This window comes from Ochlerotatus camptorhynchus, unplaced genomic scaffold, assembly GCF_037179485.1.
Source record: "Ochlerotatus camptorhynchus isolate MF236.1 unplaced genomic scaffold, CSIRO-AGI_Acam_v1.1 ptg000320l, whole genome shotgun sequence".
Lineage (NCBI taxonomy): Eukaryota > Metazoa > Arthropoda > Insecta > Diptera > Culicidae > Ochlerotatus > Ochlerotatus camptorhynchus.
Window position 1 is genome coordinate 3001516 of NW_027040808.1, and position 12918 is coordinate 3014433.

At 41.9% G+C, this 12918-nt stretch overlaps 2 protein-coding genes across 2 annotated transcripts; both read right to left on the reverse strand.

Moving 5' to 3' along the window:
• Positions 1-1249, reverse strand: LOC135707843 (uncharacterized). The gene is made up of 2 exons (XM_065229757.1): positions 588-1249; positions 1-521 (listed from the first exon to the last, which is right to left on the reverse strand). Exons 1-2 carry the CDS (start codon positions 979-981, stop codon positions 37-39), a joined length of 879 nt encoding a protein of 292 aa, XP_065085829.1. The 5' UTR covers positions 982-1249; the 3' UTR covers positions 1-36.
• A 10189-nt stretch (positions 1250-11438) lies between these two features.
• Positions 11439-12633, reverse strand: LOC135707844 (uncharacterized). The gene is made up of 2 exons (XM_065229758.1): positions 12166-12633; positions 11439-12102 (listed from the first exon to the last, which is right to left on the reverse strand). The coding sequence occupies exons 1-2, from the start codon at positions 12548-12550 to the stop codon at positions 11633-11635; spliced, it is 855 nt and encodes a 284-aa protein (XP_065085830.1). The 5' UTR covers positions 12551-12633; the 3' UTR covers positions 11439-11632.
• Positions 12634-12918: the final 285 nt, after the last annotated feature.

The window sequence follows — 12918 nt, forward strand, 5'->3', positions numbered from 1 at the left end:
TATTTTGAAATTCATTAAAATCACACTCTAAAATATTTAATTAGACATTCTTATATCACCGACACTAAGCTGGTAACTCTCCCCACTTCCGTTGTCGGTATCAAAATGCCCCAAATCATCCATATCACTAACGGCATAAGGGTGTATTAAATTCTTGGACATCTGCAGGACCTTCAGCTTGTCAATCAAAGTCTTCACTTCAAATCCAACGCCATTCTCGTAGTAGAAAGCATGCATCAGTTTCTTGTTCCAGTCTATGCTCGGGAGCGTTTTCTTTAGCACTTGCAGGGTATGGTTATAAAGTGACTTCAAATCGAGGAGTGGTTTCTCCGGACGGGAGTGCAGGAAAAGATTCTTACTGGTTTGGGTGACGTTGTTGCAATGTTGAAAAACATCGTAAACAATGTTTTCCAACAGGTTGACTTCGGCTTCAAGCCCGGCGATGCTTGATTGATCTTTAGTCGATCCGGATGTGGACACAAGAGAAGAACATCCCTCCAATCGAGGTAAAATGCGATAATCTGAAGAAGAAAAAACTCATTTTCAAGGAATGCTTCGAACTGTTGATCGATCCGATCGAATTTTACCTGCCACGTAGAACTCGTTGCTCTTCAAAGCGTGTACCGATCCGTTGACCATTTGCTTGATCACTCTGTACTTAAGATGATCGCCAGTTCTAATGATAGCATTGTCACTGTGAATCATAAATTTCCCGTATGTAACTTCCGTTGTATTGAGGCAAATGTCACATTTAGGTGCGTCCAGGCTGTGCTTCTGGTTCAGGAATATCTCAATTCCGAAACCTGCCATTTCCTGTTGCATTGGGTACCAGATCATCAATCCTTTCGGGTAGTAGATTTCAATGTGCACATTTTGGTCCCGTTTCCGATGGCTGCGATGGTGGTCCCGATGGTGACGGGCTTCCAAAGTGGTTGCCACCAACAATAGAATCACCAAACAAAGGTTAACAGTGGATTTCATTATTGTTTAAACACACTTGATTATTTTCTGGTTCGGCATATAATCACCCCGTCGAGATCGATTTGTGAACTGAGCCGATTTGCATCGATGCACGAGGTTTTGGTATGCAAGATAGCGCTCTTCGTCGATCTATTAGAAGTAAATTAATTGTGTCTCTTCGGACGGACTCTCACCGAAGAGGAACTCAAACGATAGCATTTTAATTGTATGATGTTTTGACCTTAAAAGTCTACACTGACAATGATAGTGAGATCAAGGATTTAATTTTATCACCTTAATCTTTAACATTTTCAGTAGCCTTGAGTAAGGAACTGTGGTTATCGAGAAAGGTGTGTGCAGAGGAAATCCGAGTAATCCAACATTAATTAATAAACAAACAGACACTCCAATTCGGTTTCAGACCATTTGGCTAAACGAATAATGAATATCAAATGTGGAAAATTTAAAGAGAGATCGTTGAATTTAAATAAACTCAATCACAGATGAATTCCAAATAAGAGTCTTGGATCAACACTGATTTTCACGAGATCAAATTTAACTATAAGCTTTGAAGTAAAAGATTCAGACCGGCATGGATTTTTTGATGTTGGGGTATAACGAACCCCTTGTAATAATGAATTTAGAATAAAGGGTTGCTTCCACTCACTTGCTATAAAACAATGTTTTTTTCTCTAAATTATGAGATCATTAGATGATATACAAGCTTTGCAGAAGTTTTTGAAACTTCGCTAAAATATTTGAAATTTCCATCAAGTTTTTGAAACTGTGTTCACCTTTTTGGAACTTTGCTGATGCTTTTGCAACTCAGCTGAATTTCTTGGACCTTCGCTTAACTTATTTAAACTTTGTTGATGCTCTCGGAGCATATCGAAGGAACTTGAACTTCTCAGAATTCCTATGTCATCGAATGTCTCCGAGGTTCAAGAAACTTAGTTAAAGTGTGTTGAAGCTTGCTGATGTGTTTGGTACGTCACTGAATTTTTTAGAACTCTACTGAAGTCCCTAGAAATTTATTTACGTTTTCGGAACTGAGTGGAAATTTTTCAAACTTCGCTGAAGTTTTTAAAACTATTCCGGAGTTATTGGAGACATCGGAGCTAATCTTAAAACTTTGAACTGCTCCCTAGACTACTACAAAGTTCCCGGCATTTTCGGAACATCTGAAATTTTTTTCGAAGGTTATAGAATTTCTCTGAAGTTTTCGGGGCTTTTCTCAAGCCTGTCTGAGACCTTCACTAAATTTATTTGAGTATACTTAATATTTCAAGTCCATAATTCTTAAGCAAAATTCAAAACACTTCCAAGAACTTGAGATAAGCTCCGAGAATTTAGGTGAAATTTCAAGATCTTATCTTTCGGGGAGCCACCGCTTTGCTGATGAGCATTTATTTTCACCATACATCCGACAAATTTCCTGACACATTTGAGCAGTAAATGTCACCAGCCTTTTATAAACTACTAGGGACTCGTAGTTTCAGATTAGTTCGGATGCTGATTTTAGTGAAAATTTATATAAATTTCTCTTAGATTCCCCCTTACACATTTTCTGCATTTGTCCCAACAATCAAACCTTGAGATAGATCAAGCCAAGCTTAACAAAAAGCCTCATTTTCGAGATGGGTCAAATTTTACCCATGTGGCTTGGACGCACTCATTTTGTAGAACAGTTTTAGTTCTAGCCGAATTGCACACGAAACAATCCTTGATTTGTTTTCCGTCGATCTTGTTTTGCGTGCTGAGCACCAATGCTACCGACGCCAGGGAGGCAGCTCCCACACCTGAACCCTACCTAACGACCCATAAACTCATGAACCGGGGATCAACGGCTTTACTTCCCTTATGAAGGAAGGCGTGATCAGAGATGTTATGCCTCAGAACATCTCGGCGGCGCCGACTGGGATTGAACCCAGGCCTGCTGGGGTGAGAGGTAATCACACTTACCATTCTACCACCGGCGTTGCTACGAAAAAACCAAAAACCAAAATCGACCGCGAGACGTTTCTTTTTGTTTTGATTGGTTCCTCCAAATAGCAACGTTGGATTGGGTTATATCCTGGGGGAGACGTGCTGTCATATCAGCCTACTGATCATTCTTGTATGAAATTGATTCCAAACGTAAACAAACCCTGTAGGTAGGTTTTTTATGGCTTGTTTGATGCTACATGAATTGTGATGCTACATGAATGAATTTGAATCTGGGACCAACATGCGCACACCTTTAAAAAGGTCTGATTGCAAAAAAATTGGGAAATTAAAGGATCTTTAAGAGTTAGCTTCGACAAGGGCAATCTAATTGATTTCAGGAAAAAAATATTTCAGTGATAACCCAGAGCTGCAGGGCAGTTCCATTAAATTCAGGAAAATTACAATAAATTTACTGTAGTGGCAAAACTTCAGTTAAGCTTAAAGATCTATGGGTAGGTAACGTGAACTTCGGGTAAGTTCTGAAAATGTTGGGGTAGTTCCATGAATATCAAGAAAACTGTGTAATCTTCAGGGACGATCCTAGGACTTTAGATGAATTGCGAGAACTTTATGGCAGCTCCATTTATTTTAGTAAAATAGAGGGAACGATCAAGAAGTACTGAAAAGTTAAGGATAATTGAATAAATTTCAGGGAATAAACTTTAAAAAATTATGAAGGCTACGCAGAAGTTCCAAGTTTAAAGATCTTCTGGGCGATTCCATTAATTTCTGGACAACTCCAGTAACATCATCAGGAGAATAGCGAGAACATTAATGAATTTCCGTAAACTTCAAGAGAGTCTGAGGAATGAAAAGAAATACTGAGAAGTTCAGGAAAGTTTCATAAGCAAACTACGGGAACAAAAGGGAAGTTCCAAAAGCTTCTGGAAATGTTTGTGAACTTCTGGAAAACTTTAAATCTATAATCGGTTGCTGATCTGGCCAAAACCAAGCCTAAGAGACAATTTCTGGTTCCTCATTCTAGGTCCCTATTATTTGCCGCTGAGAAGCTGTTCCGAAGCCAAGTAGAACCTCCACGAGGCGTCCCATCAATCGTCATTAGTTCCGGAATAGTTCATGTTGATCTTCGTCAAGCTTCGTCTACAATTTGGACTTCTACATCAACACATGTCAAGCAGCCTTCAGGTTCAATTGGCTAAACTTGGTGAGCTCGTTCCATTTTGTAAATTTTTATCTTTTAAAACCAGTAGCGTTGGGAGATCACCTTTTTGTGGTGCGTTACTGGTATAAGATCTACCACCGAACCCTAGTCGTGACAATTTCAATCTAGGGAATCAGGATTTTCCAGTTATCAAAGGATCACATTTTAGTCCTTGTTCCTTTTCATGACTTGATAATAGTGACAAGACTCGGGTAGTGGCCACCGCCGTTATGCATTTCTATATTGTATATTTCAAATAAAAAATATTGCTTATGTTCATAGAGTTTACATAATCCTTTTCCCTTTGTCGCATCGCGTTTAAATCTTCGATTTAAACAGGCCCGATGTTTTCTGAATCATCTTGCCCCTTAAATGCTGCACAGTAGGCCTGGTCGTTTTGATATGTGTGACACATCTTCGATGTGAAGTACATATCAAATAGACAAGAAAAATGATGGAGGTATAAATATCCATCATTTTCCAGGATGCTTTCAAGAACTGGCTGTGTTATTTATTTATTTATTTTATTTATTCCTTCGTCTTCGATATACTCGTTCAGACTGCAACTTAATCTAAATTTCTAATTCTAGTACTAAACACATTTTTGCTAATGTTAAAGTCAAACTGATCATAAACAGTGTTGAAAGCACGTATACAGGTACTCAGAGGGTTGTTATGTCCATAGCTTGTTCTGTGATGAGGTACGTAAAGCGCAGCGTGAGTTCGAAGTGAACGAGATGGAGCGTAGAAGTTGACAAGCTGACGCAGCGCAGGGCAGTCGATGCGATCCGTAAGAATGTCGAAGATGAAGATACGCTGCAATTTCAGGCGTCTGGCAGACAGCGTTTCCAGGTCAAGTAATAAGCAGCGTGAGGTATATGGAGGCAGGTGTGTTTCATTGTTCCATGGTAGGTGGCGGAGAGCAAACCGAACGAAGTATTTCTGAACTCGTTCTAATTTGCTGGCTAGTGTAGATTGATACGGTGTCCAAACAGGTGCGGCGTATTCAAGTATGCTTCGTACCAATGAGCAAAATAACGCCTTCAAAGCATAAGCGTCGGTGATGAAGGCTGCATGGCGTCGAATGTATCCTAGGACAGCAAAGGCCTTTGCAGCTGTTGTAGAGATTTGTTCGTTGAATCTCAGTTTGCTGTCCAATATAACACCTAAGTCACGAATAGAATCTACACGTTCCAGGGCAGAGGGCCCGATCTTATAGCTGTATTTCAACACAGTGCGGCAACGTGTGAATGAAATCGCTTTACATTTTTTTATGTTAACGTTCATCCCGTTCTCTTCGCACCATTTCAACAATTCGTCAATGTCGTTTTGTATGGCAGCACAGTCCGAGACCGATGCAATTACCCTGAATAGTTTAAAATCGTCTGCGAAGAAAGATTTGCCAGACGATAAGCGGAGACCGAGGTCATTGATGTACAGAATGAAAATAAGTGGTCCTAGCACACTTCCTTGAGGTACTCCAGAGGTTACGTCGAAAACTGATGACTCTTCAGTCTCGATTTGAACAAAAGCTTTGCGATTTGTTAGATAAGATTTGAGCCACTCAATGATCCAAATCGGGAAGCCCATGTGCAGAAGTTTCTCAGTGATATGGATGTGTGGTACGGTGTCAAACGCTTTAGAGAAGTCCACGTAGACTGAGTCAACCTGGCTACGAGCCTCGACTTCGTGGAACAGAGTGTTTGTGTAGCACATCAAATTGGTCGTTGTTGATCGCCGTTCCACGAAACCATGCTGGAACTCGCATATTAACGGTCTAGATGCATTGTACAAAAACTGGTGCACCAGTTTCTCGAAAACCTTACCGAGGCAGCAAAGTATCGAAATGCCTCTGTAATTTTCTACTCGATTTAGATTGCCAGTTTTGTGGATTGGCACCATTTTAGCAGTTTTCCACATGGTTGGAAATTCGCCTTTTGATAGCGATTGGTTAAATATCAAGGTTACGGGCGTCACTAGTTTTAATGCACAAGCTTTGATAATGGAAGGAGGCAATCCGTCTACACCTGCTCCCTTCGAAACATCCAGGTCGTTCAATAATTTCAGTACCTCCTCTGGAGAGATACATACAGTAGGCAGGTTCACGTCGTACGATGGCACTCGCTGGAAACTTCCGGGAAGAGGAATCGGTGGAGAAGTACTGAACACACTTTTGAGAAAGTCAGCGAATAGAGTTGCAGATTCACTAGGTGTTGCAGCTGTCACTCCTTCATATTCGACATTGCAGGGAATGCGTTTGTTTGCTTTGCTGTCCCTGACGAACTTCCAGAACGATGCGGGGTTCTGCTTCAAGTTTGACTGGAGATTGTTGACGTATGCTTCATAGGTCGATGCAAGGAGTTCGTTGTAGCTGCTTTCGATGTTACGGAGGTTGTTCTTGTTCTCGTCTGATCTCACACTGAAAAAACGATTACGAGCCTTACGAAGCCTGTTGCGTTGTTGACGTAATTCCCCTGTCCACCAGGGTTTTCTGTTTACCGCGTTGGAAGTGCAGTGACGGCGAGGAACAACCTTGTCAAAGATCCTGTGCAGTTTATCATAGAAAACGGACACAGTTTCGTCTATCGAGGGTCGATTCAACAGTGAGAGCCAATCAACAGCCGAAAGTTCGTTATTCACTAGGTTTACGTCACATCTTCTGAAGTCTAGATAGGTTACACCCATTTGAGCGCTGGCGTGATTCCTCGTAGTGTAATGAGTATCGAGTCGTAGGAGAAATGGCTTGTGATGGGGGTCAATTTTCAGGAGCGGAACTGGAGGGTCAATTAGCTCAATATAGTCCGGAGCGTTAGCGAATGCAAGATCGAGAGTCCTGCCATTGACGTTCACTAAAGAGTTGATCTGAACCAAACCCCATGCAAATATCGGCTCGGTAAGCGCAAGTTCTTGTTCTGTTGAGGCGTTTGATGGTAAATGACCATTGATATCGCCATCGAAGCGCCAGCAGAGTCCGGGAAGATTATAGTCGCCTAACGCTAGAACAACGTCATCGTCTTGAAGTTTATCGCAAACCTTTCGGATTGCGTCGGCGTGAGCAGAGTACATTTCAGGACTGGAATTTGGTCGAAGGTATATTCCAAAGACGTATACCGAACGGTTTTTTAGTTGTAACCGCACAACGGTCTGCTCAAGCTGCTCACAGTCGGCCACTGATACTGCGCAGCACTGATGACTCGTTTTGACGGCGATTAGTACACCACCACCCCTCGATAGTTGGCTCGTAAGTTCACTACGATCGCATCTGAAAATTGCATAATTTGACGACAGTTCTCCATCCTTTATGTCTTGTCGCAGCCAAGTCTCTGTTAGCACGATAACATCGTAGTCGCAGCTCGATAGAAGCAATCGCAGCTCGTTCGTTTTGGTACGCAGGCCTCTTACGTTTTGGTAGTAGATGGATGTAAACTGATCGGTTGAATGGGCATCGTCGTCAATACTAGCAATCGCGTCATTGTCACATGCTGCACGTTCGCTGAAACTCGGAGAACCATTATGCAGGGAACAAGTTGAGAGAAGTGGATACTTGCCTGACAGTGCAGGCTGGAGGACCCCTTCACCTGACCCAAACACAGGGCCGGGACGACTGCTGAACGATGGCTGGATGTGCTCGACTGTGATGGGGGGCTCGGGGTCCTCCAATGTACTGAAAAGTAGGCGTCCCGGATGTTGTTTGGTAACATTGGAGCTCGTTATCACGGCTCTTGGGAGTGTTGGATGATGACAGTTGTCCGCTAGGCTCGCATTGCTGCGTTGTGCTGAACTGGAGGTATTGAAGCTGCGGGATTGAAGATTTTCAACGTACGAATTGTTCATGTCGGAATGGTACTTGCCTGAGAGGGCAGCTTGGAAGACCCCGCCTCCAGAGCTGAACACAGGGCCAGGACGACTTTGACGCTGGTCGTTGGACTCAGGATGCAGCACGACTGTGTCAGACGGATGAGGGTCTTCCTTAGAGCTTGTTACGATGCGTCCTGGGATGAAAGAGTGGTCTATGATGATTTGTGAAGACGGGCAGAGGGTCCATTTTTTTGGTTCGGCTGAAACATGCGGACTGTTATTCCATCAGGCCAATACCACGGATCGCCGACTACTCCCGATACTGCTTTGCAAACGGTCACTTTGAAAGAGACAAATGAAAGGTCTTCCATACTCTTTCCTCGGGGAACTAGCTTGATGATTTTGAGTTGAGACGAATCAACATTAGAGATGTCCTGGACATGCTGCTTCAAGTCATTCTCATTTTGTTCTGGTGCGAAGGGAGTCACGTAGAAAGAAACCATGTCGTTCACGTTCTGGTCTTTCTTTGCGATTCGCAGGGATGTGATGCTCGGTCTGGTATTGCTGCCAGGTTGTATGCGGGACCTTGTGCTATCTACTGCAGAGTCGATGCGAGACCCATTGCCTTCGTCATGGGGATCGATGTTGATGAGGGGAGCCGGATTGTCGACGGTCAAAGATTTCGGTTCATGAGTTGGAGTGGATTGCGTTGAACCATTCAAACGAGATGCATTATTGCCAGCAGGTCCGGAACTTGAGGACGGTTGGCTTGGCAGTATCCGCACCCGCTTGTTGGAACCGATCACGAACTTTTCCGTTGGTTGAGCAATTGTGGAGCTGATTTCGTCGAGTACCTCGAAGAATGACGTCTCTTCGCAAGACCTTGAACGATTGATAGGATCTTCCGAAGTGTCGTCAAGAGTAAGTTGATCCAGGTCGTGTAGGAAAGTTGATTGGTGTGTTTGCTTCGTTTGTTGTTGTTTGCCGTAGATTGTTTTGTTGATTTTACGAAGATTCTCACCATAATTTCCTAGCCGAGTGTCCATTGAATCTGTTCGTATTAAAAGCTCGCGGAGGGCTTTCATAATCGTTTTTTCACGGTCGTAAACGGCAGGCTCGAAATTTAAGCGGCAAGCGTTGCAGAACCAATAGAGTCCAACATTCGCGGTCCAAGATGCATATTGAACCTTAGTTAGCCCTATGCAAGTGTGATGGAATGTCGTGCCACACGTTCCACTGCACGTTATTACCCTACCCGGGTTCGAGGGTCGCGGGCAAACCTGGCATGTATCCATTAAGTGGCGACGATGAAAACTGCTTTGTTCCAATCCTCCGCAATACGACGGTAGTTGGGAAGCGCCAAAATGTAGGCTAAGTTCGTGTATGGTCAACGTGTACGCTTCCGAAGTTTGTTGAAAGATGGCGTTTTGAACGAAAAAGCTCGAGCGTAAGTGAATGAGCGAATGCAACAAAGGCGAGTCACTGGACTGGTGTCACAAAGTAAACACCGTGAAAAGTCAGGCACGGTTCACTGTCACTATTCACTATCGCTGGTATGGGAAGGATCAAACATCAGGACATACACAAATCCTTTGTCAATAATTAACAGTGCACAAAAACATACAAAAAAAAACAGTTTAAAATTTCGTAAACAAACACCGGAGACCGACGACCGAGACGTGTTGCGAGATGTGTTGGTGTTAGATAAGATTAGATTAGATTAGATTAGATGCAGGCAAACTTTATGAAATTCAAAGATGTTACAATAGCTTCAGGAAACTGCAGAAAATTTTAAGAAAATCTGAGAGTTTTAGGGATATCCAGAGAACTTTAGGGAAGTCAAAAGAATTTCAGAGATGTAACTTGAGGAAAATGAACATTTTAAAGAACTTCCAAGTACCTCAAAGAAGTTAGATTAGAGAGCTTTAGGGAATATCAAAGATATTAACGTCACTTCCAATATCTTCTTAACTTCGAGATATTCAGATGTCTAGACTTCCAGGAAAGTTTGGAAAATTGTAAGCGTAAGTTCCAATATTTTTTGGTAGTTTCATTACATTTTGAGATGTTCGCGGAACTTCGCAGATGCAGAGATCTTCATATCAGTTTCATTAACTTAAGAAAAATTGCAGGATCTTTCAAGGAGTTCAAAGGAATTATGAGATATTCAAAGAATTTCACGAATTTTGCGATACTTCAGAAACAATACGGAGTCTTCAGGGAATTTTATGAATATGATTAAAATTTCAGGAAAAATAGAAAAATTAGTGAACTTCAGGAAAAAAAAACCTCTTGGAAGTCCAAAGAAGTGCAGGGAGAATGAGAGATTTTTGACGAAGTGCCATGAGCTTCAATAAAGTTTTCAAAACATCAGTAACATTGTGGGAAGTTTAAAAAAGAAACTTAGAATCTTAAAGGAAGGCTACAGAATTTAAAGGAAGCTCAGAGGACTTTCAGGCAGTTCCAATTAGGGGTTTCATCCGGTAAGTTTGTAACTGTTCGTTTTTTTAATTAGTTTAAAATCAAATATTAAAAGCCTTTATTATCCATATGTAGTTTAAAGTGAGTGAGAGTGATCTTTGTCAATTGGATCTGTTTTTCTATAGATTTAAATAAAAATTGCGAAGCTCTAGGATCTTTTATGCGAGTTGACTACTTTTGTGGGTGTTCAGAATCACTCCGCTACCTGATTGCATATGCTAGTCCTAGATCCTAATTCATACATGTAGCTTCAGAAGCAGTGATTTCAAATAAATCGTGGAGCTCTTGGATCATTTTACGAATTGATCACTTTTACGCATGGTCCAGACCTCCCAAATGAACGGTTCGTGGCTAGCAGAATGCGCGTGGTGGTCCCAGATTCAAATTTATTCATATATCATTTCAACAATTTTCAAATGAAAAACAAAACTGACATTTCACATATAGCAACGCTTGGGTTGGTTGCTATGACGCTACTATAAATATTTGTCAACCCTTTTTTCACTGAGAGGCAAATTGCTATTTCCCGCACTTGAATAGAAGCCCCCGGTGTGGTTATGGCGTTATGGTGGAGGGTGCTTAAATATCTTTAGTAACGCATTGGCGCGGGTGCTCGTACAGAGGCTAATTTTAGCTGATCTCAAGTCACACACTAAAAAATATATTGTCAAGATCTTGTAAACATTTAGGATTTGGGATTTGAAAATTGAACGAAATTTGGAATATCAAACTTAGGGCCCATGCATTAATTATGTCACGCTAAATCGAGGAAAAATTTAGACCCCCCCCCTATCGTGACGTTTTTCCTATACCTAATGCATTGCTTGTCACAAAATTATAGACTCCCCTTCCCCTTGGAGCGTGACATAATATATGTATCAACCCTTACATGCTTAGATTTTTTTTGCCAAGATGGGCACCACCGAGCAGCTCAGGATCGCCGGTATGCAGTGTGACAGCAAAAATATATAATACTGAGCTAAAGAAAAAGTAAAAAAATCTAATGGACTCAAAAGATAGCCTCACTCATGGTCATGAAACGTGCTTTATTATCAAAATCATTCAGATTATAGCATGTCATTCACAAATCAATAATAAGATATTTTAATCTCAGCTTTAAACATGTATGCCAATTTATGTTGCCCGCGACTTATGTTAAATTCAAGTTTGCACCAACGATAAAGCGAATCGTCAGTTAGGATTTATATGTACTCTTTCGGATGCATCATTACGTTACGATTACCATTAATAATTGCTACGTACATCATGGAAACTTATTTCATTGCTCTCGTCATCCACGAACTGATCCAAATCATCCAAATCAGTGACAGTATGTTCACCTAGATTCTTGGACATCTGCAGGGCCTTCAGCTTATCAATCAAAGTCTTCACTTCAAACCCAACTCCGTCTTCGTAGTAGAAAGCATTCACCAGTACCGTGTCCCAGTCGATCTTCGGAAGCATCTCCTTTAGCATATCCAGTGTGTAATCGAACAGCGCCTTCGAATTGAGACGAGTTTCCACCGGACGGAAGTTCAAGTACAGATTCTTGCTGGTTTGCGTGACGTTGTTGCAATGCTGGAACGCATCGTAAACAATGTTTTCCAACAAGGTGACGTCGTCTTGGAGCATGGCAATGTTCGATTGATCATTACTCGATCTGGTTGTGGGCATAGGAGAAGAGCATTCTTCCAGTTGAGGTAAGATACGGCTCTCTGCAAAAGAAGAGTACTTGCTATGATACACGATGAAACAGCGAAGCGTTCACAAAAACATACCTGCCACATAGAACTCGTTGCTCTTCGCAACGTAGGCTGACCCGTTGATCTTTTGCTTGATTGCCCTGTACATGAGATGATCGCCGGCTCGAATGATGGCATTGTCGTTGTGAATCATGAATTTCCCGTAGGAAACATCCGTCGTATTCAGACAAATGTCACATTTGGGCTCCTCTGAATCTTCGTACTTCTGGTTGAGGAAAATCTCAACTCCGAAACCGACCATTCCCCGTTGCTTCGGGTACCAAACCATCAATCCTTTAGGGTAGTAAATTTCAATGTGCACATTTTGGTCCCGCTTTCGATTTTTACGACGGGCTTCCAAAGTAGTGGCGGACAGCACCAACAACAAAATCGCCAAACAAAGACTTACAGTTGACTTCATCACTGTTCAAGCACTGCTTCCCGGGTCGATAGATGATCGCCGTCGCGTCGAGATTTAAACCTGTACTGAGTCGCGTTTCGTCGCTACACGAGCTTATAATATATTCAGTAGCGCTCATCATGCGCGTCATTATCAGCCAATTGCCTTCGTCATTCTTTTCTAAAGAACTCACTCCCAACGGAACCCAGAGAGGTTATCAGTACCTTGCTTGGCAAAAAGTGTTCACTGTTCATACCAGTTTTGGTTGAAGAAAGAGCGATGCTGTGATGCTTGTTGAGCATTGATTATCGATGATTCATACCTGATATTTTTTCCTCCACTTCAATAATCAAAATAGAATGAGATTTTCATCATTTGTGGTACAAGAG

Bases quoted from the DNA above. Each gene is read 5' to 3' on its own strand.
- LOC135707843 (XM_065229757.1), bottom strand. From the start codon at position 981: ATGAAATCCACTGTTAACCTTTGTTTGGTGATTCTATTGTTGGTGGCA. The intron at 522-587 runs GTAAAATTCGAT...TTTCTTCTTCAG, and splicing joins CAACGAGTTCTACGTGGCAG to ATTATCGCATTTTACCTCGA.
- LOC135707844 (XM_065229758.1), bottom strand. From the start codon at position 12,550: ATGAAGTCAACTGTAAGTCTTTGTTTGGCGATTTTGTTGTTGGTGCTG. The intron at 12,103-12,165 runs GTATGTTTTTGT...CTTCTTTTGCAG, and splicing joins CAACGAGTTCTATGTGGCAG to AGAGCCGTATCTTACCTCAA.